This window comes from Corythoichthys intestinalis, chromosome 17 (genome assembly GCF_030265065.1).
Source record: "Corythoichthys intestinalis isolate RoL2023-P3 chromosome 17, ASM3026506v1, whole genome shotgun sequence".
In the NCBI taxonomy this organism is placed as follows: Eukaryota; Metazoa; Chordata; class Actinopteri; order Syngnathiformes; family Syngnathidae; genus Corythoichthys; species Corythoichthys intestinalis.
In genome coordinates, this window is record NC_080411.1 from 22,331,096 (window position 1) to 22,358,048 (window position 26,953).

The 26,953-nt window shown below is 38.7% G+C and overlaps 1 protein-coding gene across 4 annotated transcripts in view; it reads right to left on the reverse strand.

Annotated features, from left to right (window-relative positions):
• cntfr (ciliary neurotrophic factor receptor) overlaps positions 1–26,953 on the reverse strand; it is a 362,525-nt gene that overhangs the window by 20,349 nt on the left and 315,223 nt on the right. For all 4 annotated transcript variants that reach the window (XM_057818079.1, XM_057818078.1, XM_057818077.1 and 1 more), the window contains exon 8: positions 395–463. In XM_057818079.1, coding sequence (XP_057674062.1) covers positions 395–463 — 69 coding nt within the window. The remainder of the gene's footprint in view (positions 1–394; positions 464–26,953) is intronic.

Here is a 26,953-nt window from a genome sequence, read left to right on the forward strand (position 1 = left end):
CTGTGAACACACACATGCAACATGATTTTTTTAAAAAAAGGTATGTGACATTTGGAACATGATCATGAGAATGTGAGGGACAACATCAAAATAGAGCAATTGCCAGACCATTTTCTATGTTGTAATAAATTGGGTCGAAATGCAGTCAGTGAATATGGCCAGCAATTTCATTGTGATTCGTACTGGAAAAGGCTTTGATGAAAAATGCCCTGTTATTATTATAGCATTTATCAAATAAAAATACTTGCTAATCCTATTTGACCTAAAGCACAAAGATTTTAGCCTGTTTTATCATTGATTGTTTAAATTTCACTTTATTTTTTATTTTATTGTCAGATTGTAAGAAAAATAAAACGATATGTGTAGTGAATGTAAATATCTGGTGTGACAGTACCTGGATGATGTATTCCTTTCCAGCGTAGGCATCGGTGATAGTGTGAGATGTGCTTTCGGATAGTTCCACCTGTATGGAAAAATTTAAAACTTGAGCAAAATAATCTCGTTTATTTAAAAAAACATACACAAGGTAAAATACATTTATCATTGACCAATACATGCTGTGCATTTCCCTCTGACATACAGTTGTGGTCAAAAGTTTACATACACTTGTGAAGAACATAATGTCATGGCTCTCTTGAGTTTCCAGTTATTTCTACAACTGATTTTTCTCCGATAGAGTGATTGGAACAGATACTTCTTTGTCACAAAAAACATTCATGAAGTTTGGTTCTTTTATGACTTTATTATGGGTTAACAGAAAAAGTGATCAAATCTGCTGGGTCAAAAATATACATACAGCAACACGAATTAGCAATTTCTTGTGAGTGATTATTGAGTTGAACAATCATTGACTTGAAGAAGTCAGGAAAATCACTTGGAGCCATTTCAAAGCAGCTGCAGGTCCCAAGAGCAACAGTGCAAACAATTGTTTGTAAGTATAAAGTCCATGGCACTGTTTTGTCACTGCCACGATCAGGAAGAAAACGCAAGCTATCACCTGCTGCTGAGAGAAAATTGGTCAGGAGGGTGAAGATTCAACCGAGAATCACCAAAAAGCAGATCTGTCAAGAATTAGAAGCTGCTGGAACACAGGTGTCAGTGTACACAGTCAAGCGTGTTTTGCATCTCCAAGGACTGAGAGGCTGCCGTGCAAGAAGGAAGCCCTTACTCCAAAAGCGGCACCTTAAGGCTCGACTGAAGTTTGCTGCTGATCACATGGACAAAGATAAGACCTTCTGGAGGAAAGTTCTGTGATCAGACGAAACAAAAATCGAGCTGTTTGGCCACAATGCCCAGCAATATGTTTGGAGGAGAAAAGGTGAGGCCTTTAACCGCAAGTACACCATGCCTACCGTCAAGCACAGTGGTGGTAGTATTATGCTGTGGGGCTGTTTTGCTGCCAATGGAACTGGTGCTTTACAGAGAGTAAATGGGATAATGAAGAAGGAGGATTACCTTCAAATTCTTCAAGATAATCTAACGTCATCAGCCCGAAGATTGGGTCTTGGGCGCAGTTGGGTGTTCCAACAGGACAATGACCCCAAACACACATCAAAAGTGGTAATGGAATGGCTGAATCAGGCTAGAATTAAGGTTTTCGAATGGCCTTCCCAAAGTCCTGACTTGAACTTGTGGACAATGCTGATGAAACAAGTCCATGTCAGAAAGCCATCAAATTTAACTGAACCGCACCAATTCTGTCAAGAGGAGTGGTCAAAGATTCAACCAAAAGCTTGCCAGAAGCTTGTGGATGGCTACCAACCTACTACTGGCTACGTAATTGAAGTGAAAATGGCCAAGGGACATGTTACCAAATATTAGCGCTGCTGTATGTATATTTTTGACCCAGCAGATTTGATCATTTTTTTCTGTTCACCCATAATAAAGTCATAAAAGAACCAAACTTCATGAATGTATTTTTGTGACAAAGAAGTATCTGTTCCAATCACTCTATCAGAAAAAATCAGAGTTGTAGAAATAACTGGAAACTCAAGAGAGGCATGACATTATGTTCTTCACAAGTGTATGTAAACTTTTGACCACAACTGTATGTGTCAATGATATGCTATTTCTCAAATTTTAAAGAGCAGATATAAATGGTATTTTTAATGTTTAATCCACGTTTGGATTAAAAAAAAAAAAAAAAAAAAAACGACCCCTCTCATTGAATCTCCTCATAAGATACATTGATTTGCTTAGTTTTTTTCTGGCATAATAGCTGCATCTCCTGTGCCTGTGAAAAAGGCCGCTTTACTTTTACACTTATTTTATGATTGCCACATCATCCAGACTAACAGGTGGTAGTTTCTGCGCCAACCTATGCAAATGTTGCAAAAACGGAAGCAATGACTGTTTTAAGCCTCCTATGCATGTACAGCTTTACAGATTTGAGATTCCCATTACTTATTCTGTCTGTCTTCCCTTAACATACGCTAATAAATGATAACTGAGTTTGTAGCACATTCACCACACATGCCTGTCAATATTCCTATTGCTGTCAATATTCCTATTCATCTAAGTAATTTCATTCTCATGGTAGTGAATCTATCGTATCTAGACTGTTCTAGATGTCTTGTAAGACCTGAAAATTTGCTATCCAGTTTTGAGATTTGGTTCTCAAAGCTAGGCTCTGGCCTAGCTGTGTGAAATTAGCATTTTCTTCTTTCAATATATGCAGGGTTACTCCATACGCAGAGATTAGCATAGCCCCCCCAGTGGCCGAAAATTTCATGGCATGCAATAGACTTTCCGAAATATGAATTTAAAATTAAGACTTTGCCGGTAAAATGTTGTCTATATATATATATGGCGGAAAACACTCAGGTGACTTGAAGTTCTGTTCTGAGACCCCCAATTTGGCCAACTTTCAAAATTGTCCGATATGCATGTGTGATACATCATTGGAAAGCTTAAAATCTTAATTTTCTGGGGGAAGAAAATTTTTGAACAGGAAGGCATTTTTTTTTTTTTTTTTTTTAAATAATGTTTTTTTAAACAGAAAAACCCCATATGGAGGTGAGAGCACGCAGGAGCAGAAATACAGACGCCATGACTTTAACAAGACATTATCGCGTACTTACCTTGTTTCGATCCAAAAACTCCATGTAGCATGTAACACTGAGTGTCAAGACACAGCTGTGAATGGCCACAGCTGGATTTTGTGGGGATTTCATGGGTGAAACATGGTAATTTAGCAAGGGTTGCGATGCAGAAATCACAGACAGTAAGGAGTGGTCGAGATTTTCTTTGTCATATATTTACCCTTTTAAACGTTTTTTTTTCAATTTTTCTTTGTTTGGATCGATTATTTATCATCTAACATATCGGAGAAAATGCGATTGTAACAATAAAAAAATACAATTAAGCGATAGTTATGAGGTAGATATCCATGACTTTTTTACAGACGCCATTTTTTTCATTATGGCATAATTTGTTTTTTAAGTTTAAAATATGTGAGTGAATAATTTTTTTAAAGCTGTTTATTTTTTTTTTTTTAAATGAAATATGAGACATCAATTAATGATTCAAAGCTAAAAACGACAGACATTTTGAATAATAAATATAAATAATTACCTTCGTTTTATGGCTGGGTTGAAACAAAAGCGGTTGCGCGACGTCTGTAAACGGGGGTTTCCAGGGTAAAACGGACAAATCAAAAATAGTTTGGGGGCTTAATGCGCCAAGAATCTGCTATGGCAGCGGATAGACATATAGTTCTGTCAAACACAACAGTTGTTTTGGTTTAAAATACAGCAGTTTCTTTAAAAGAGGAGTGCAAGAGGACAGACTGCTTTTTCAGTCTTGTCTGTGTTTTCCGCCATATATATATGGTGGAAAACACAGATAAGACTGAAAAAGCAGTTTCCACCATATATATATGGTGGAAAACACAGACAAGACTGAAAAAGCAGTTTCTGTTCTCGCACTCCTCTTTAAAAGAAACTGCTGTATTCTAAGCCAAAACAACTGTTCTGTTTGACAGAAAAATATGTCTATATGCTGCCATAGCAGATTCATCGCGCATTAAGCCCCTGAACTATTTTAATTTGTCCGTTTTACCCTGGAAACCCTTGTTTACAGATGTCGCGCAACCGCTTTTGTTTCAACCCAGCAATAAAATGAAGGTAAGTATATTTATTATTCAAAATGTCTGTAATTTTTAGCTTAGAATCATTAATCTTTAATTTTTTTCGTTTAAAAAAAAAAAGACTTTAAAAAATGATTCAATCGCATATTTTAAACTTTTAAACAAATGACGTCACAATAAAAAAATGGTGTCTGTAAAAAAGTCACAGAATGCTACCTAATAACTATCGCTTAATTGTATTTATTTATTTTTTTTACTGCCGCATTTTCTCCGATATGTTAGATGATAAATAATCGATCCAAACACGATAAAAAAAAAATAAAAAAAAAACGTTTAAAAGAGTATATATATGAAAAAGAACATCTCGACCACTCCTTGATGTCTGCAATTTCTGCATCGCGACCCTTGTTATATTACCATGTTTCACCCATAAAATCCCCCAAAATTCCATTCACAGCTGTGTCTTGACACTCGGTTTTTGGATCCAAACAAGGTAAGTACGCGATAATATCTCGTTAAAGTCATGGCATCTGTAATACTGCACTCGCGTGCTCTCACCTCCAGTTTTGCTGTTAATTTTTTTTTTCTTTTTAAATGCCCTCCTGTTCAAAATTTTTCTTCCCCCAGAAAATTAAGATTTTAAGCTTTCCAATGATGTATCACACATGCATATTGGACAATTTTGAAAGTTGGCCAAATTGGGGGTCTCACAGCGGAACGTGAGGTCACCTGAGTGTTTACCACCATATATTAATTTTGATTTTTAAGGAAAAAATTAGAACCAAAATGATAGGAGTGGTTTTGGTGTTACAATATTTGTGGACCTGACTGTATCTCTGAATCATTATTTGTCTGTGTTTCTCTTATCATTAACATCATAAACACCTCTCTCACCACTGGCTCAGTCCCCTCCCCACTCAAACTCGGCACCATCACATCCCTCCTGAAAAAACCTGGCCTTAACCCCGACAACCTGGACAATTTCAGACCCATTTCCAATCTCCCACTTCTCTCAAAAATTCTGGAACGATCCGTCATAACCCAACTTCAGCACCATCTCCACTCCTCCCATATGTTTGAAACATTTCAATCTGGATTCCGTGCACACCATAGTACTGAAACAGCTCTCATCAAAGAAACCAATGGTCTTCTCCTTGCCGCTGACTCTGGTTCCATCTCCATCCTCCTCTTCCTCGACCTTTCTGCCGCATTTGACACCATTGACCACAACATCCTCCTCCACCGTCTTCAGTCAATAGGGATATCTGTCACTGCACTCCTCTGGTTCACCTCCTATCTCTCCGATCGTCACCACTTCGTCTCCATCAATAACCATAAATCCCACACCTCTCCAGTCACCCATGGTGTCCCCCAAGGTTCGGTCCTCGGCCCCCTCCTCTTCATAATCTATATGCTTCCCCTCGGTCAAATCATTCGCCACCATGGACTCAATTTCCACTGTTATGCAGACGACACTCAACTGTACATTTCAGCTAAATCCATCACCCCTGTCATTCTCTCTAAAATCTCAAACTGCCTGTCTGATATAAAAACCTGGATGGACAATAACTTTCTCAAGCTCAACAGTAACAAAACAGAACTTCTCATCACCGGACCCAAAGCTCTCCTCCCCTCTGTACAGAACCTCACTCTCCTCATTGATGGTCACCCTGTCACCCACTCCACCTCCGTACGCAATCTTGGCATCATAATGGACTCAACACTGTCATACCAATCACACATCAGCCACCTCACTAAAATCTACTTCTTTCACCTCCGCAACATTGCCCGCATCCGTCTCTCCCTCTCCCAAGCCACAGCTGAAATACTCATTCACGCCTTCATCACATCCAGACTCGACTACTGCAATAGCCTTCTCTATGGTCTTCCATCTTCTCATCTTCAAAAGCTGCAATACATCCAGAATTCTGCCGCCCGCCTCCCCACCCGCTCCAGAGAGCACATCACCCCCATCCTCCAACAGCTTCACTGGCTTCCAATCTCATACTGGATTCAGTACAAACTCCTCCTCCTCACCTACAAGTCCCTCCATAACCTGGCCCCTTCCTACCTCACTGACCTTCTACAACAGCACTGTCCCTCCCGCCGCCTACGTTCTGCCGACTCCAATCTCCTCACACCCATCACTTGCACTAAGCTCCGAACCTTGGGGGACCGAGCCTTCGCCGCTGCTGCTCCCTCACTCTGGAACTCACTCCCAAAACCCATCAGGAACTCGGACTCATTACAAAACTTCAAATCACTCCTAAAAACCCACCTGTTCAAACTAGCTTTTCCCACCTCTTAATTCTGTCTATGTGTTATGTTATGTAAAGCGTCTTTGAGTGTCCAAAAAAGCGCTATACAAGTTTGAGGTATTATTATTATTATTATTATTTCTTTCTATGTGCCTGAGATTCAGTGTCGACCAGTCCAGGGTGTAGTCTGCCTTTTGCCCGTCATGGCGTGTCAGCTGGAAGATGTTTCTGCACCCTTCAACTCTGAACATAAGGAGATTTGAGAACAGCTAGACTGGAAGTTTAAAGAAGCATTGGACAAAATTTTAAACACATGACCAAATGTGATAGGCATTAATACATTCTCAAACTAGGAGGGTCCACACGTAATATATGTCACTTGTACTAGGAGGATTTATTGTTGCCTATTGTCTGTTGGACTTATTAGAGGCCAGATAATTCTCATGATTTCAAAGCCAATCTTTTTAGTTACATATTTTACATATTATTTCCTTTAACTTCCTATTAGAAGGAAGTCGGAAACGACACAACGATAAGAAATATTGCAACATCATGAACTCTGAAAAGTATTTGGCAAAAGGGAATTTATGAGCACCCGAGTCCGCTGGAAGTCACTCTGACAGCTCTTTCCTTCTACCTATAGTGCCAGCCATAAATTATGGGCTCAGTGTTGCAATTCTAGCTTTAATGTTTTATGGTGGTTATATTAGCTCAGTCGTGCGGGATACAATTTTTATTGAGTGGTTATTTATTTACAACACGCCTTTCATCATTATTGTGTGCATGAATCAAGCCGGTGGAATTTTTTGTTGCTGTTTTTATATTTGGCCATTGGAGTGATTGAACTCTGATGCCCCTCGCGGCCTTTCAGTACTGCTTACAAACAGTGTGCTGTGAACGCAACACATCAACAGCATAAATCACAATTTAAGCGGAAAGCCTTGGCGTGGATGACACATTTGATAACACAGTAACACATGCCAGAATAATACACGCCAGCGCTGGAAAGCTTTTTGCAAACCCTACCGTGCAGAGATTGAACCGACTATGTGCGTCACTTGGAAGTACAGTACGTACGGCTGCTCATTTGTAATTTACCGTTAGTGCTACATTTGTGTGTATGCTTGTTTGCCTTTGGCTTGCGTCTTGACACATTCAAGAAAAGGTGCCGACTTTTCCTCTCTTCAAGACAGATTAAATGATTTAGTGACACCTTCTGCATTTTCCCATCGAGACAAGAAACATATGCCCAGACAGCTGCACAAATGGATTAGAACTAAAAAGCCATGAAATCCTTACATCTTTGTCTGGACTACATTAGTAACACCTGCATGCGGAGGGTGGACAACGTAGTACACAAACTATGATGAGTTTTTATACACGTCATTTTAGAGGTTTCACACCTGGTGGAAGCAGCATTTCGATACAAGTTCCCAAAAGTCTGGTGTGTACATGAAAAATCTCATCGTTTGATTGTGTCATATTTGTGTGCGCTCTCAGGTCCTTTTTTTTCATTCAGCACCTGATTGAGCCGGATGGGCGGGGCCGCGTGACACACCTGTGGAGCATTAGGAACGCTCAATATTTAAGGACGCCGGTCACCATCTGCGAGTGTCGGACTATTGCTTGCTTGTTTACCACTGTGTGCGTCATCTCGAGATCTCCTGCCTTCTTACGGTTTTATTCATTGTTATCACTCTGTTGTTGTGCTTGTACAGTGTATCACAAAAGTGAGTACAATCCTCTCATTTCTGCAGATATCTAAGTATATCTTTTCATGGGACAACACTGACAAAATGACTCTGACACAATGAAAAGTAGTCTGTGTGCAGCTTATATAATAGAGTTATTTTATTTTCCCCCCAAATAACTCAAAATATAGCCATTAATATCTAAACCACTGGCAATAAAAGTGAGTTCACACTTTAGAAACTACGTACATCCCTAAATGTCCAAATTGAGTACTGCTTGTCATTTTCCCTCCAAAATGTCATGTGACTCATTACAGGAGTGCTGTCAGCATTGATTGAAGAGGTGGGGGGCTGTTACCCTATTAGTGCTCAGACCATACGCCGCACTCTACATCAAATTGGTGCGCATGGCTGTCACCCCAGGAGGAAGCCTGTTCTGAAGACGGTACACAAGAAAGCCCGCCCGTCTCATCAGACCATAGTACATGGTTCCTGTAATCCATGTGCTTTGTTGACATGTCTTTAGCAAACTGTTTACGGGCTTTCTTGTGTACCATCTTCAGATGATACACTGTATTTTTGTTGGACTTTGCTAACTTATTCACTCCCAGCCATTTTCACCAGTGCAACCCCCTTCGCTCGGCCGTTTTACAGGATTTTGACTGATTTTGCAAGTCCCACAAAAAATTCTGTTCTACTGCTATATAAACATGGAACCCACCAAAAGAAAGATTAGACTCTCTTCTTTCAGCAGGAAAAACAGTTAATATATTTTTCCATTCTTTAGAAATCAGCATTTGAAAATAGCTTAGTTTCAGCAATTATCCAATTTCTGATGAAAAAACAGAAAGTGAGCTTTTTGTGAAAGCATACATTTCAAACATAACTTTGACTTTAACACAGCTATTTTTTTTGCTTTAGTTACATCCCAAACATCTGGATAATGTTTTCCTTTTACAAAATAACATAAACAACAAGAAAAATAGAGTTTTTGATAGCAAAGTAACAATTTATTTACACATAACTAACTGAGAGATGACGTTGTTGTGGCCGCGACAGCGGGGGTAAACTTTTCCCTCATCGCCGCCTGTCTCTGTTCGGTGAGCAGCACTGACTCAATGGCATCGTCCGCTGCACTGGTGGTCCCGGTCGTCCTCCCGGTTCTTTTGTTCAGTCCTCCGCCGCCTGCCATCCTGGACGTCCATTCGGTCGTCTTCCGCCTGTGCCCCAGCTGTGCGGCCCGGCCGTTCGTTCCATTGAATCGGGTTGCGGGTCTTACCAAATGTGCTACTGCCCTCCAGTGGCCAGTTTTATTGCTTTAAAATAGATTTTCAGCGTTGTGCTTTGGCGCTAAGTTGAATCAGAACCCAGAGATGTCTCTTGTGGAAAAAAAAAACGTAAAGACGTATAAATATGTCTTTGGGACACTGAAACAATTAAAAATAGAACATATTTATACGTTTTTAAGAGCAAATGAGTTAAATGTGTTTGCCTGTTCTGGCCATTGCTGCCTTCCCCGTGGTTCTCTCGCTGACTCGGTTCGTGCCATTATTGTCTGTAATTTTCTTGCGTGTTCTGACGTGATCCCTAAGTTGTTTTATTTTGGTAATAAATACTCAACAGTTTGTCCTTGTCTGTGTTGGGATTCATATTTAGCAGCTTGCTGTTTCATAACGGAATGAATAATTTGAATGTTGTCAATTATAACATGATTGGCTGGTAAGCAATCTCACATCAACCATTATATACAGGGCTGTTTTTGTATTAAATCACCGTTGGAATATTGTACGCACAGACAGATACATCCCCGTTTATAAAAAGGTAAGACGAGTGTGCACACGCGTACAACTACATTGTCACTGTTGATCAATTTTACTTCCCTTTTCAAAAACATTTTCCCCATATAGATCTGTACAGCTGTAATTGGATGAAAACCAGTTATGTGTGCAGTCTGCCTACTGCCCATAGTCAGCTGGGATACGCTCCAGCACCCCTGCTACCCTCAAGAGGATAAAGCAGCATGGAAGATGAATGAATGAACGGTAAAGGTTATAAGTCAAATTGTTGGTGGAAAAAAAATCATCTATTTGGCCATTTGAACAAGGTTGTGTAGGCTCTCTCTCCAGTGGAAAGATAGACAGAGCTATGAATAAGTCAGCCAAAAAGCCTCTATCAAGAAAGTAATAGCATGAAAATCAATGGGGAAAAAAAATCAATAGTAATTTTTCATTTCATTCTTTTTTTTTTTACAGTAATATCGACATCACATTCCATTTTTGTTTAATTGCAATGAGCTCATCGAATAAACCTTTAAACAACCACAGCCTTTTACAACACATGTTCTGGAAGTTTTCCCTTCCAAATAATCGCTCTCTTATCTCATGATTATGTTGACCCCTCAGTTAAGCATGGCCTTGATCTTCAGCAGTGTCTTTCTCCTGCCCACGCTATGTTTAGAGGAACAAGGCCAGGCTTTATCTCGCAAGCAGTGCGCTATATTTACAAGCTTAATTTATTTAGTGGAATGCACTAACAACATCATACTCGCATCTGTGTAAGTCTCCATGACTGTATGCCCTGTGCACACACTCAATGTACTGTATAGTGTGTGTGCACACGCTACGCACACACCAGTGTTTAGCCATCGGAGCTGTTTATATGTCGCTCACGCAGCGTAACCACATCTCTTAGCAATTTCTACTAGACGGTGTATATGGATATTTACAAGGAAAAGTCTCTAAAATAAACTTGGAGGTTCAGTAACATGTTTGTTCCCAAGTAGGGATGTGCCATTATGATATTCTGACGGTATAATTTTAAGCCGAAATATCACATATTCAGTATATATACTATATATATATTTTTTTTTAGATATCTGGGTTTTCTGTTGAACGGGATTTTATTTTTTCAAAACATATTAAAAAAATTGGAACATAAGTATAATCTTAAGGCAAGGCAAATTTATTTGTATAGCACAATTGAACACCTGGCAATTCAAAGTGCTTTACATCACATGAAGGTCACAAAAGTCACATTAAGTTAAAAAAAAAAAAAAAAATATATATATATATATATATATATATATATATATATATATATATATATACACATACATATTAGGGCTGTCAAACGATTAAAATTAGTAATCGAGTTAATCACAGCTTAAAAATTAATTAATTGTAATTAATCGCAATTCAAACCATCTCTAAAATATGCCATTTTTTTCTGTAAATTATTGTTGGAATGGAAAGATAAGACACAAGACGCACATAAACATTCAATATACTGTACATAAGTACTGTATTTGTTTATTATAACAATAAACCTACAAGATGGCATTACTAACATTCTTTCTGTTAAAGGATCCATGGATAGAAAGACTTGTAGTTCTTAAAAGATATATTTGAGTACAAGTTATAGTAATTTTATATTTTTTTGAGTGATAGGAATATTATTTTTGTTGTGCTTTCACTAAATGATGCTGTAGCAACTGAACTGTTCCGCCCAAATGCATGATGGGAAGTTGGGCAACCATGACTGTCAGTGGTGGCTGCAAATGGTATATAGTATGTGCTGCGTTGTGTTCAATTAGGCGTGTCAAGAAAAAGAACGTCTCCTGCTCCGCCCAAATGCATGATGGGAAGTTAGGCAACCATGACTATTAGTAGTGGCTGCCAAAGGATAAGCCAATAAAAGGTGCGGTCCAATGAACGCCTGTGTCCACTCGCATTTCTCTGCCTTTTCGCTCTCAATGTACTGAAATGGCGTCATTGTTTGAGGCAACGCATGAACGGATCATTCTGTGCATGCGTTAATTGCGTCAAATATTTTAACGCGATTAATTAAAAATATTAATTACCGCCCATTAAAGTGATCAATTTGACAGCCCTAATATACACATATATATATATATATATATATATATATATATATATATATTTTTTTTTTTTTTAATACAATTAAAATAAATGCAGTCCTTTATATGAGTCTAAACCCACAGTTATAGCTCAACAATATTACCAGATGAACAAAAATAATTGAATTATTTTCCTTAAAAAGCACGTGTGTATGACGTGTATCTTGTTTACATCATACAATGGTTCTCAACACAGACAGTTGACGGAGAGAAAAAAAACACCACGTTTTACCACCGCTGGACACACTAAACACGCTGGAGTTTTTGGGACATAAAAAAATAGCTAATACTTTAGGGATGGTAGGATGGAATTTGTGGTTGTGAAACCTTGACATTTTCATGAAACCGGTAATTGGCACATCTCTATTCCCAAGTTAGCTAGATGTCTTTTTTAAAAAATAACTTTAGCATGCAAACTAATATTAACCAATAAAAGACAATAATTAATCACGTAAGTGACACATTTCAAGAGCTACGGCTCTGACTAATACCAATGTAAGTATGGAACAAAACTAATTTAAACTAATGTATCTTTATATCTCGACCATAAAAACATCATTTTTAGATAACATATTACAACCATACTTTTTTTGTTTCTTTAAGTTTTGACATGACTCCATTGCCATTTATGAGTTTGAGTCTGTTTTGCTAAATTGAGCTGAAGAGAGGGCACCGAGAGTGCAAAAATTATTATATATTGTATATGAATAAACAATAAAAATCCACATGAAAATAAAAACATGAGTACGCAGATTGAATCCTTATTTTAAGAACAAGCATGTGGTGCACTAAAATAAATTTGGTATCTGATGTATATTTGTGTGTCTCTTGGGCTTATTTGTTCCACAAACCAAGTAATCAAAGTGATAAAGTCATAAAATCTGGATTTTCACAATTCTTAGAGTTCATCCCCAAAGGGAATTGAGCATATGTGGCCAAACACGAAGCCACTGCCAAAAAAAAAATATTTACGCATAAAACATCAAGATGACTTGCTTCACTACTCCCAAGATAGAGTATGATAATTATGACGATAAAACATCTACCCAGATGAATTGACCACCACATGGTCTGTTTTGACAGCAGTCGTCTTTAAATATCCTCACTCTGGAGACATCTCCCCATTCCATGCATAAGAACCATATGTTTGTTCATTTTAAACATAATGAAGAACACGGCAAGTGGAGAAGACTGTTTACTGTTAACATGGTGGTACAGTTGGCTTGTTTGACCTTTTTGGACACCACCATTACAATTACAGTGATGATCTTTAAAAAGCACTGCCTTTCCCAATTTAAGAATAGCTTTTATGAAATTAAAACATAGGAAAGCAAAGTGTCAATGACAGTGGTGGTAGGAAATCGAATTCCTTATGCAAGTTAAGGATACACTGTGTTATCATGGGATGCAAAATTTATTATCTTTTCATAGTAAAATAACTGCCTATTGGCCAATAGAAGGTGCAAAGGCGATGCCCAAGTACTCACAAATGTCATTAATTGATTTATCAATTAATTAATTCATTCATTCAAAGTACCCTAAATGGGTCATGGGCCAAACTCTTAACAAGACTGCAAGGTCAGACTAGTTTGTTCCCCACCATCTGAACAAACTCACCACCAGTTGGTGATCGGTTGACAGCACTCACCCCTCCCTTCATCATTCTAGTCATGTAGCTGCTAATCCGATTACAAGATCGCAACGTCGATTTTCGAACAGCGGCCTCAACATTGCTGGTGCCAAATGCACATGTGGACACTTATGTCTGCGCATAGTGTTTATTACGGACAGCCCATGAGCAAATAAGTAAAAAAAGAGAAGAAGCCTCAGGTCTGGACGAGGAAGGGAGCGTTCCTCCAGATCACGACCCTCCTGATTTCACTTTCCTTACCCAAGTGAGCATTTTATTCCCCCAGCAGAATGTAGAAGTCCCCAGAGGGGGGAACCCCAGTTCGCCCTCCAAGGGCACCTTAAAGCAAGGGCGTAGATTTGCATAGGGACGGTAGGGACATAACACCACCAACTTTTAAAGATGCTCAAATTGTCCCCACCAACTTTTAAGCAACCAATTTTCATTATATAATGAGTTCAGTTTAATAATAATTATTAATAGTAATTTAGATTGTCTTCCCATAAGTTGTTAGACTCAAATTGACCATACATTATGTTCAGACTTCCATTTACCCCTTTTCACTTGCTGAATGTGCTGGTCCATTTTTTCCCCCCTTCAAACGCACGTTTGATTGGCTGATGACGAGAACCACCACATTCACACAATCCCGACAGAAATTCATGTCGACATGCCGCCTATCCGCCCCCTTTGAAGAGGAGGGATATTAGAAGATTTTGTTCGGCCAGCAGCAGCCACTTTAAGTAATGTAAAAATATGTCAATGTTGTGAAGGTGGGGAACACACTACTAATTTTGCAACTGAAAGTCCGACCTGCATCAGAGTTAGCATAACATTAAACTGTGTGAACTTGCTAACCTGTAAAACTCGAGTAGAAAGCTGCTTAGAGATGTGTCTTCCTCCACTTTTTCTACTTTTAACGTTAATTCAATTGTGCATTTTGTGCATTTATTCCCTAATTAAAATGTATGTATTTTTCACATTGTTAAAAAATATATTTTTATTTGCAGCCGATGCACATTTTTTTAAAACCCCTCCCCAAAAAAACAAAAACGAAACCACTGTAAATTTCCTTTATATGACGCAAGCCTTTTAAAAAATGACTTTCTCCCATGAAAATAATTTTACTGTAATTTTTTTTTCATTTTTACAAAGGAGAAATGTACCCAATCTGTTTGGTCTTATTACTTTTCCTGTCGTGTTTTTCATGTCTCCCTCCTCCAACTCACATGAATCAAAATAATCATGATCATTATCAGGCCTCTGGAGAGGTTGCTGATGAAATAATCATTTGATTCAGGTGTGTTAGGGGAGAGAGACGTGGAAAACATGACAGGAAAAGTGGCACCGAGGTCCGGATTTAGTGAACCCTGACCTACGCCCTTGCCTTAAAGAGTGGATACTCTGACCTGCTCTTTAGTGCATAAGCACAAACAACAGTCAGAACCTGTCCAACCCCACCCCAACATAAACCCAAATATACAGATTCCAATCCAAATCAAGAGAAATGGTACCAGAGCCCAAGCTGTATGTGCGGGTGAGAAGGGCTATATTTTGTCAGAACTTTTAAACATCACACAGCAGCCAAGAAACATTTTATGTAGACGCCGGAGATTGGAATGCCATTGTCCCCGCCTTTGACCACCACCCAGCTCTCTACACCCGACTCCCTTGGTCCCGCTCACAGCTCAAATCTACTGTATGTATATACACACCGACACACATATAGAAAAACCCCAATTAGCCCCTGTTGCATTGCACAGTATTTCATTCATTTAATTCCTTGACATCAGAGGTATAAGTCAGTGGCTGAAAGGGCAATAAGATAAGACAAAAAGTAAAAAAAGACAAAAAGGAAGATTAAGGCAGAAGATTAGTGATCAATTATATGAAAAGAAAATGAGGAAAGAAAGTAAAATCAAGATGAAAAGCAGAGTGAGGGAGACATAGAGGGAATTGGCGTCGGTGGTCAGATCTAATCCACTGAGCATGTCTGTTGTCCTGGAAAGGAAACCCAATTATATGGCACTTCCACTGGCCCATTGCCGTTTGGTGGGTGTATGTGTGTGCTTACACTGAGAAGCTTGGTCTCATTATGTTGACTGACAGCTCCCATTTTTCCACCATGCTTTCCTCCATATAAGAGCGTATACATGCACGTGTGTGCACACAAACGTCAGGTCCGGGGGATATTTCACTAGATGTTATTTCTCTTGGTTTGAAGCTCCCAAATTGTCCAGACAGCAATTATGTAAGAGGGAGCTAAACCATTAAGCAAGGGCAAAAAAAAAAACATCTTCAGAGCTTCTACAAGTGAAACAAGTAACACAACATCAAGTCTGCCTTTGAAAAACGTTACATATTACAACAGTGTGGGTAATAACGAGGCCTGAACGATATTGGAAAAAAGTATCATTGCGATATTTTATTGCAATATTAAAACATGAAGAAGTTTCACCAGACAACTTGAATAGCTCTGTTTGGGATAGGCCTGAACGATATTACAAGAAAAAAAAAAAACATTGCTATATAGTATATAGCCAAGGCTCCGCACTTACTTTTTGGATTGATTGCACCTAACTTTATTCTTAAGGTGCACCAGCACCAAATGTAGGCACACCCACATTTTCCATTGCATCATCTTTAACACCAAACCAAACCAAACCCATGCAAGAATGGAAAGAACATGCAAACTCCACACAGGAAGGCCGGAGCCGGAATTGCACCCACGATCCCAGAACTGTGAGGTGGACGTGTTAACCACTGTCCCACCGTGCCGCCTTCATAATGTGAATTATTTTAAAACAAAAATAACGTAGAAAAATGCTTGTCTTTATTAAATGCTACCGAGGCTTCTCTGGCCTAATCAAAGCTACGAACCTGTCACTCATGATTAACGTTAAGTACCAAACGCCTGTTGCACTGGTGACCAAGAAAAACAGTTTGGTCACACTGCTCAGTGGGAGTGAGGATGAGAGGCTGTGGTGCTGTATAGCATAAAGCAGAAAAAAACGAATGTATTTTTTAAATTAAAAACCCGATCTTTTTCATCCGTTTCCGATCCTCTGAAAAACCGGCCCAATTTCCAACCACCTGATCGGATCGGGGACATCCCTAATTTATATAATGCCATTTAATCCAGGCTTGCTGTATATAAAAGGGATCCAGGATCCTCACACTTGCTGCTTTTATGAAGTAAAACAAAAGTTGTAATTTGCATGCCCTGCGATGTGAATATTGCGCATGCGCACATTGCGATGGCGGTGTTCAAACGATATATTGTGCAGGTCTCACATTTCACAAAGTTCTGAAATATCATACTCTGCAGTATTCGATACTTCAGTGTTTCGAGCATGGATTCATGTTTGGTCTTAAAATTGGTGTTCAAATATAGCCATTCATCCTTTCACGTATTTTCTGTCGCTTAATCCTGTTCATGGTCATCGATGAGTTGGCAACTAAAATAAGAATTTTAGCACCACTTCCTTAGCTTCCACCACTTGCACATACATGTGCCAATTGCTTTGCCTCTTTGTACTGTATTTAATGGGAGTATGTTGAAAGATGAGTAATCTGAAATAAAGAGTGTTTTTATTTTATTTGTATGTTTTTTCAATAGGTTTCTGTATGAATGATTATCGTTATAATCTTCATCTGAGAATTCATCCACCCAATTTCAACACTGCTTACCCTATTTAGCGTCGGAAAACCCCATTTACATGGTGAGACATTATCATTTACTCAGTGTTTAATACATATACATATAATAATATTCTGAACCACACGGCGATGCACGGATTTATGATTTATATGTACGACTTCTTACATTTTTTTTGTATTTATTGATTTGCTTTTTGGGGGCATATTCATCAAAATACCCACATAGAGAAGCATTACCAAAAAAAATGGAAGATTGATAAAAGCTTAAAGAGCATATGACACCAGAAAAAAAGTCTTAAATGGCATTATTATGTGAATTAGAATCATATTTTGAGACGATTCGACTATATACAACAATTTAGCAAAGCGCAGATGACGAGAAATTAGTCTTTTAATCTGCCGGTTAGCCACGCCTACCATTATAGGGCTTTAGCGTCCCCAACAGGTGGATGACGTCAGCGGTAGACTTGGCTCATCGATTTTACTATTCAGCCCATTGAGGGGAAATTATTCAGAACGAGGAAAACGGGACGAAGAGAGCTGCAAAATGTCATTGTTTCAGTCTCTCTACTCCCAATATTTTTACAGGATATTCTTTTTATCCAAGTATTTTTCCCCAATAGCTATATAAATGGCTTGAGAAGGACCAGTCAGCCCGTCGAGGGGGAACTATTCACAATGAGGAAAACGCGACGAAGAGAGCGGCAAAATGTCATTGTTTCTGTCTCTTTACTTCAATATTTTTACAGGATATTCTTTTTACCCAAGTACTTTCCCCAATTGCTAAATAAATGGCATGGTCATGACAAATAACAATCTTGTGCTAAATGGAATATAAAATAATAAAAATCCATTTATTCAAGACGAAATGGCAAAATTACTCCATAATAGTCAAAACAGTCGACTTCACCTTTACTGTCACACCTCCCGAACGATACTTTATGACACCTAAATCGGACATATGTAATTTCCCTTCCCCGGCTTCGGAGAATGTAAACAGACCAGAAGGAGTGACAGCTAGCCGACATGCTAACCCGAACCGAGGGATGTTTCAAAGTCTTCGAAGTGGAAAATCACACATAACTAGCCTGGATTATTTGACATGACGACCCGGTTGTCGAGTTTCTTTGCGGATCGGCAAACCGCCCGGCGGAGAGCAATTTACAGTTCGTTCCCTGGAGGAGGGTGGCTGGAGTTGTTGTGTAGCTAACGCGCTAACAGCTAACTGCTAATGAGCATGAGGATAGCTTTTTACATGCCTATCAATGATCAAACGTAAGTAGTCCTTTATTTAAAGGAATTTTATTGTGTTTACTTTGTAATCACTGTATTCGTATTTGACATAATACAAAACAAGATGTTTACTCACTTCCTTGTAAGTCCAATGGTCCCACAGTAAATATCCACGGTGAATGGGAACCTTTTGAAACTCCAAAAAGGCGCATACGCCTCTCCCGCATACAGAATGATTTTTCTGCAGCCGTTTGGCTGGCGTGATGCAAAAAATAAAAGTATTAATCCACAAAATCAGCTGAATCCTTCGTCCTCATACACAACAGTACACAGTATAGTGAAGAGAACGTCTTCTACCGTACACGTCACAGCGCCCTCCTCCTCAATGCAAGACCGAAGCCGGAAGTCACTCATTTTCATGGCGCGGGATTCAAAAAACTAAATAAATATAGCGATCGCTTCCACACACATCCAAGCGGTCCATATCATTCAGGGGCATAAAATACCGCGTGTATTATGAAATAAACATGCTTTTTCGTGTCACAGGCACTTTAAGCAGATAGGACAGGATGAGTAGGCCTGTTGCGAAAACAAGTTTTAGTAAGCAATATATTGTTTCCTAAATTATTGCGATATATATTATTGCCTGTTTTTTTTTTTTTTTTTTAACCTATTTTACCACATATATAGTGACAATACTTCCTAATAAATCACCCATTGAAATGCAATAAATTGTTATTCTTAAATAAAACAAAAACTATATTAGAATTTAAATTTATTTTTTAAAAATTTAAATATAAAAAAACCCCACAATGCATAATTACCGTACTTTTCGGACTACAAGTCAGAACCTCAGTATAAGTCACACCAGCCATAAAGTGCCCAACGAAGAGAAAAAAAAAAACATATATAAATCGCACCGGAGTATAAGTCGCATTTTGGTGGACATTTACCTGATAAAATCCAACACATAGAACAGATCTGTCATCTTGAAAGGCAATTTAATATAAAAATACAATAGAGAACAACATGCTGAATAAGTGTACAGTGCATGAACAACGAAATGCGAATATACTGTCCTCACCAGGACGCTATGGCTAGGTCCTGGCTACACAGCGAGCTAAACTCCCAAATGACAATGCTTGACGTTCATATAATTTGCGGAATCAATTTTGTCATCGATACCAAACAGGTTCGCATCCACGTAAATAAATGACAATTAGGTGCTGTCACAGTAATGACACAAACGGTTAGCATGCGTTCACTAGCATTAGCACATCGTTCAAACAACCACACAACTGGCTGTAAGTGTTCGATTGCGGATGGAAAACACACAACAACAACAGAAAAGATGATACACACAGGCGCTGACTCTGTAGAGATATTTTAGAAGCATAAACAATGAATGTAGGTTCGCAGCCGTGTTTCTCTCTCGCTAACTCGCCCATTCACTCAAGCTGCGTAGCTGTCAGTCTTCTTCTGGCGTGTAAGCGGTCTTCTTCACGTAAATAAGCGCGAGTGCGCCCTCACATGGGCGTGAAACCGCCACAAACTAAAAGCATGCATTTCAATATAAAAAAAGTCAATTATACAAGTGAACACACATTGCCAAAGGCAGAACCATAGCTAGTAAGAGTTATTCAGATAACTATAGCATAAAGAACATTCTAACAAGTTTACCAAACCATCAGTGTCACTCCAAAACACCAAAATAACATGTGAAATGACATCATAATGTGTTAATATTTTCACACATGAGTCGCTCCTGAGTATAAGTCGCACTCCTAGCCAAACTATGAAAAAAAAAAAAACTGCGACTTACTGTCCGAAAAATACGGTAGTCATTTTAAAGTTAGTGTGGTGCATAATATGAAATAGGTGAAAAACCCACTATCATTTTTTATGTCTGCCAATATAGTTCATTAAAAATGTTAATTATGATCCAAAATGACTGTCATGTTGTCTTGCAAAGTGTGCATGCAACTATTTTGAAGCCAAATTTATTATCATTTATTACATCATATTACCATTACCAATCAGATTTTTCTTAAAGGGTGTCATTTTAAATTTATTCTTAGAGTAGAACTGAAGTATATGCGATTGCCTCCAGAAAGCTGAACATGACATGCTTTTATTTTGAAATGTCCACCAGAAATACATTTGCTAAGCCACTAACCGTAAGCTTTACACTCAGTAAAAAGAAACAAAAACAAAATGCACTTCTCTTTCGTCATGCATGATGTGTCAGTGATAGATTTTTTTTTCTTTTATTCGCATCGCTTGCAAATTCTTTAATCCAGCGAGTTTTCATGTTTGATGTCTCGCCTTTGAAACGCAATTTTGCGTTGTGGAGAAGACTGTCAATGTTTTATAGCAGACTAAAGTGGCTAGTACATTGTCTATTTTCCATTAGCCTCAATGTAGCAATGCTAACGTTTTACAATGTTTAATATAGAAGTGTTTCCTTATTTTGTATGTCTGAACTTTAATTACACGGCGTGTTGATGACCAGTAAACATTTGTGAAAGCTACTGGAATCTCATATGTCATCAACACGCAAGTGTGCTGAATGCACGCAGCACACACACGCATGTACGCGGCGATAAATCGCAGCCGGTAAAATTACCGCCCTGATTTTTATTTACCGTGCGATAATTTGATTTAGTGCATATCGCGACAGGGTTAACGATGAGGCGCTAAAGCGCTAAAAGCTAAATGAGTCAGTGTTTGACAAAAGAAGTAAACACTGCAAAGGTTTTAAGGAAAGTTATAGACACACATTTTTTTATAGGTTGAAATGCTGACATTTCTTTTGGACAAAGTCTCATTGTATTCGATGTGTTTCTGTAGCCATGCTAAATGATGATGACTGTAACGTGATAGTGTAGTCGGTCCTGATAAATGATGTGTCTGTGCCAGTGTCCTTCTGATGGGATGTTTTCCCCAATCAAGGTCTAGACATTTATCATGTGCAGTCATAGATACAGATGGATGCCCTAAGGGGTGGATGCTTAGATAGCTGTCTTATTGCGTGGATGGAGGGATTGGATGGCTGGATGACAAGGTGATATCTGAGAGTGGAAGATGCAGTACCTGTAGGTAAGAGCCAGGTTTGACAGGGAGATGAGGAATGCAATGGAATGAAAAATATTGGAATGGAATACAAAAGTGGTGTCTGTCTGTCTGTCTGTCTGTCTGTCTGTCTGTCTGTCTGTCTGTCTGTCTGTCTGTCTGTCTGTCTGTCTGCCTGTCTGTCTGTGTCTGTCTGTGTCTGTCTGTCTGTCTTTCCAGCCTGCCTGCCTTTCAACCTGCCTGTCTATTCTTGCACACAATTATTTGCATAAGGCATTGCTAAGGTGTGCTATTACTGTAAGATCTCAACAGCCCTAGTGTTATTTTCTAGTATATCATTATCAAACTTTTGAGACTTACCGAGTATAAAGAACAATGCATGTTGTTAGTATATGCGTGTAGGTGGCGTCCTCATCGGTGTGTTGTTTTGAGCCTCAACATGTGCGTTTATGCGCACAAATCTAATTGCATGGGTATATGCGCGTTTTCAGTTGACTAGAGTTCAACATCACCCCCAAAGGGAAATTACAGCATAGCAGATGTAGTTTCATACGGTATCTGAAAGGGAATATTGAGTAATGTCAAATTGTTGTCATCACGGTGACTGATCAGTTGCTTTTAATTGCTCAGAGAGTTGAGCTCCACTTCTCAGAGAAGAGAGTTAAAAAGAGGTCATGAAAAATGGCGCGGGATATGTATTGAGTTTATATATATATTGAGTAATTACAGACACGTGAATGCGTTGAAGTGGTGTATATACTGTTTATAAATACAGAAGAAATAAAGGGATAGAGAGACAAAAGGGAGCTTATTTACAGATGATTGCCTTGCTCAAGCTATCACCAGCAAACCCCATTTTAGATATCCACACACTACACAGCAAAGGATATTTACACTTCCTTGATTAATTGAGAATTGGGTGGTTCAAACACTTCTTCTTTTGCTAAATCGGCACCTTTTAGAGGCTGTTTGTTCTTGACAAAATCGAATTGAGAGAGACCTAGAACTGTGATTGGGTGAACAAATGTATGGGAGGATTTTGCACTTATTGTACATACAAGAGAGGAAACGCATTTTGACAGATCCAGACTGGTGTTAACCATTTTTTCTCAATTAATATGAATTTCCAGCTATTTTCACAGCACAAAACGCCTTCTGTAAGTACAGTTTTAGGCAATTCTGACTGATATTTCAAGGCCAACAGAATATTGTTTTCCATTATTTTATAAACACAGAACCAACCGAAAGATTCATTTTTCTTCTAAGGAAAAAAAATCTACCTTTATTTTTTTTATCTTTGATTCTTCCATTCCTTAATAATCAGCAGTAAAACCTAGGATCATTAGCGATTTTTTTTTTTTTATAATCTCACGGATCCTTGAGATAATGATCTATTTGCGAAGAGAAACATCAAGCAGCTGACTGGTCTCTGTTTACTGTTGTCTTACCATTGCTTTCGGACAGTAAAAAACGAGACGGTACAAAAACTGATGTCAGAAAAAGTACAAGGGACATTTTCACCGTGTGTCTCCCTGGATATTATACGTCTTACTTTTTTCAATTTGAATGTCTTCATTTGAGGCATTCATTTATCACCCCATAATGTGAAACACCTTTAGACTGATGGCCTCCAAAAACGCCCTTTCAAAGTCGCCTCTTGAGCTATTCATCTATTTTTGGCTCATGTTCCTCAATACATTTTATCACTAGCTTCCCTTTGCGCACATTTCTATCATTTCTATCTGAAGCTGTCCTGCTCCCAATCCATTACTCTTTCAGTTTTATTATTGAAGTAACGCCGATTCAGTTTTGTGCAATTTTCCCATCAGCCATTTCTATCTTTAATAAGCACTTTATTTTTAATGTTGCATGCTCAGCATTACACTAGTACAGACATGTCCAAAGTCCGGCACGGGGGCCAAATGCGGCCCGTGGTCAAATTTCATCCGGCCTGCAGCCTCTGTCATAAAACCAATAAAGTCTGGCCCGCACATAGAGTTAACAAATTGAGCAGCATATGAAGTAGCCGTGACGCTTTACCCCTAATTTTCTAAAATGCCGACAATAAACAAAAAAAGGAAAAGTAGACTGTGTGGGCCGGCGCTTCAAGGATAGGTGGAAATTGGACTATTTCTTCACTGATATACGCAACAACTTTGTCTGCCTCATTTGCCAGGAGGCAGTGCTCGGCTTGTTGGTTCGACGTATTTGTGTGAGAAGACATTCTCGGTTATGAACTTAAATAAGAGCCGTGTGAGGACACGGCTAACAGACACTCACTTACGAGACATCTCGCGCATCAATACCACTGCCTTTGAGCTAGACCTGGCCTTTGTGCTAGAGTCCAGATTTCAATATCACCCGTCACAGTAATTGAGGCAAGTAATTCGACATTTACAATTAGTCATATATCATTTACCGTACGTTGCTGAATTGATTTTGTTTGTTAGGATCAAAATCAGTCATACATTCAGACAGGTTATCAGTTTTCAATCCAGAATAAACTTTTAAAAGTTAAATGTTTATAGTTACTGATATGTCATATTTCAAATGAGCCTTGCATGACTGTTACTTTCTCATTTGTTTAATATTTTATTCAAAAGTTCTGTGAACATTGAACTGCCACGTTGTTATATTTCGTTTTTCAAATGTAATTCGCACTCAAGAGTACAATTACTTCTGTTGAAGAAAAAGGTTACGTGAATATTCAAATGCATGTGATATGCATGTTTAAAATGAACCAAAACACATGCTTAAGACTGTTGAAATTATAATAAAAAAGCAAATGTGAAACAGAATGGCTTGCTAAAATTTGTTTAAATATAATGTTGTTGTAAGTAAAGAACCTCAGCAAAGGTCGGCCCCCCACATTTTTACCACACCAAATCTGGCCCCATTTGCAAAAAGTTTGGACACCCCTGCACTAGCATATACATCAATCAAACATCTTTTTTTGTAAGTAGTTGTCACCATTCTGCTACAATACATTTTAGCCTTTCTAGATATAACATGGCCATATCAACACTCGCCTTTCAGCTTCATCACATTCCAAACCAGAAAAAAACATTTGAGGATGTTGAAAGTGTGAAAGTAATTCTCACCCAGCTGTCTGTCACAAAAGGTGAATATGGTGCCTGCAAACCCTTAATTGGCTTGAACACAATACTTGGTCTACAAAATGTGTAACTGCATTCATGCTGGGACCTGGCAATCAAATTAACATCTAAGTAGCAGTGCTACATTGCATTTAGTATGTATTAAAACCTCGTATGAGCAGTATGATCTAATCAAATAATTTTCCGCAATCATTGGTTTATTAACATGTAAAGATTAATAATTATCACGCAAAAGATTATGTACTTCCCCCAAGGATTTAAGAAGAAATCCAACACTTGATAAAAGTTGAGACAGGCTCAGTATTTTCCGGCATTTACTGCTCTGAAAGCTAAAACCTCAGTCTTTAGTCTAAGACGACCACGAAAAGGGTAAAGCGAGTAGTTTCCAGCTGTCATTGATTTCATGTATACAATTTTCAAACCATGTCCTCTGAACTAATCCAAATATTGACTCTGGTTTTGCAATGTTCATATCATGCATCTCATGAGGATCAAGTGGTGGTGGAGTCCGCGTGTCAGTTTTAATCATCACATTACAGCGAAAACAGGCTTATATTGCATACATACTGTATATATTTTTTATTGCATTCATAAATCAACATTATGATAATAGATACTGATTACTGATTATCTATTTAATTTCAGCTAATCTAATTTTGACAGAGAGTAGGGTGTGCTGTTTAAGATTTCTCAAAGATGCCAAGCACTTGCTTCAGAAAGCATTCTGTTGAAGTCTGCTAAAGCAGACACCATAAGCAACACTTTTACTCAATGCTTGAGTAGCATACCAACAGTCAATCAGTCCAGTGGCCTATAGACCCTACTTACATGACGTCACAACCACACCTCCGCGCCATATTGTCCGTCAGCTCGTCTTGTTTACGCATTACCGCTACGTAAATTCCTCCTATTATGGCGTGTTTTTCTGCTCGTTAACATTAATAATCAAAATAGTGAAGGCGTGTGTGGCGGTTGGTCGCAGTAACAGAGAAGATAGACGGAAAGACTTAAAGTTCTACCGTATCCCGTGAGACCCGGAGAGCAGAGCGAGATGGACTGCTGCAATTCGACAAGAAAACTGGGCACAAAACGATCAGCACAGACTATGTAGTAGTCATTGTATACCTGGTAAGATGCATTTAATATATATTTAGAGGGTTTTGGGCTGACAACCACAATTAAGATCATTGCGAGGCTAATCGCCGACAACATACAGTTTCAAATTCAAGATGTTTATTTCTTCCGCCATCATTATTTTTTGAATAATATTTAGCTGGTACCAAGTGAAAGAAGCTAGCCTCGTCTACGGATCATCAGTGAAACAGGGATGTCCAAACTTTTTGCAAAGGGGGCCAGATTTGGTGTGGTAAAAATGTGGAGGGCTACCTTGGCTGATTTACGTAGAACAATATATATAACAATATATTTAAACAATTTTTTATTCGTAATTTCAACAATTTCGCCTTTGTGGCGTTCTCTTTCGACACTCGGGCTCTTGCGAAATACTGCTGCTGTGAAATGAAGCTAGCTTCAAGTTGCTATAATTTCTCGCTGCGTATCTTCCTTGTAATGTTGTCGTACATGTCAGTGTGTCTTTGAAAACAGCGACTGTCTCTTTGCAAATGAGGCAGACACAGTTGTTGCGTATTGTATTGAAGAAATAGTCCAATATCCACCTATCGTTGAAGCGTCGGCCATCGCAGTCAACTTTTTTTTTTTATTGATTGTCGCCATTTTAGAAAATTGAAAGTAAAGGGTCACATGGGGTAATGTTGCTTAGAGTGCTGCTCTTAAAGTTTTTCAAAGTTTCGTGAGAATAGGCTGAGTTTCTGTGGACAAGATAGTTGTAGATATCAGGGTAACATGTCAGCCAGAGAGGGCGAAGACAGTGGGTCGAAAAATATCGATTTAGTCATCAAATATGGATCTGGCGAATGGATAGACTGAAGCTTTTCCACATAACGCTTTTTATGCAACGCTTCCAATGAGTTTACAGCGTCTGAAAGCACCGGGGCTTCCATGAATTGCACTATAAATTGCACGACAAATTGAAACCATTGAGAATACGGATAAACAATGATGGACAATATGGTGGCCGGATACAGCGACACGTCATTGTGTGACGTTGGTGAGTGGGGTCTATACTACGAAGCCGGTTTTCTGGCTTAGAAGGGTAACTTCAAGAGTAACTTCATCACATGCTGCCTATCTTACCGCCTAACCGGGACTACGAAAGGTGGATATGTTGGAATCGGGGAGTGTTGCCATAGCAAGACACGCCACACATCAA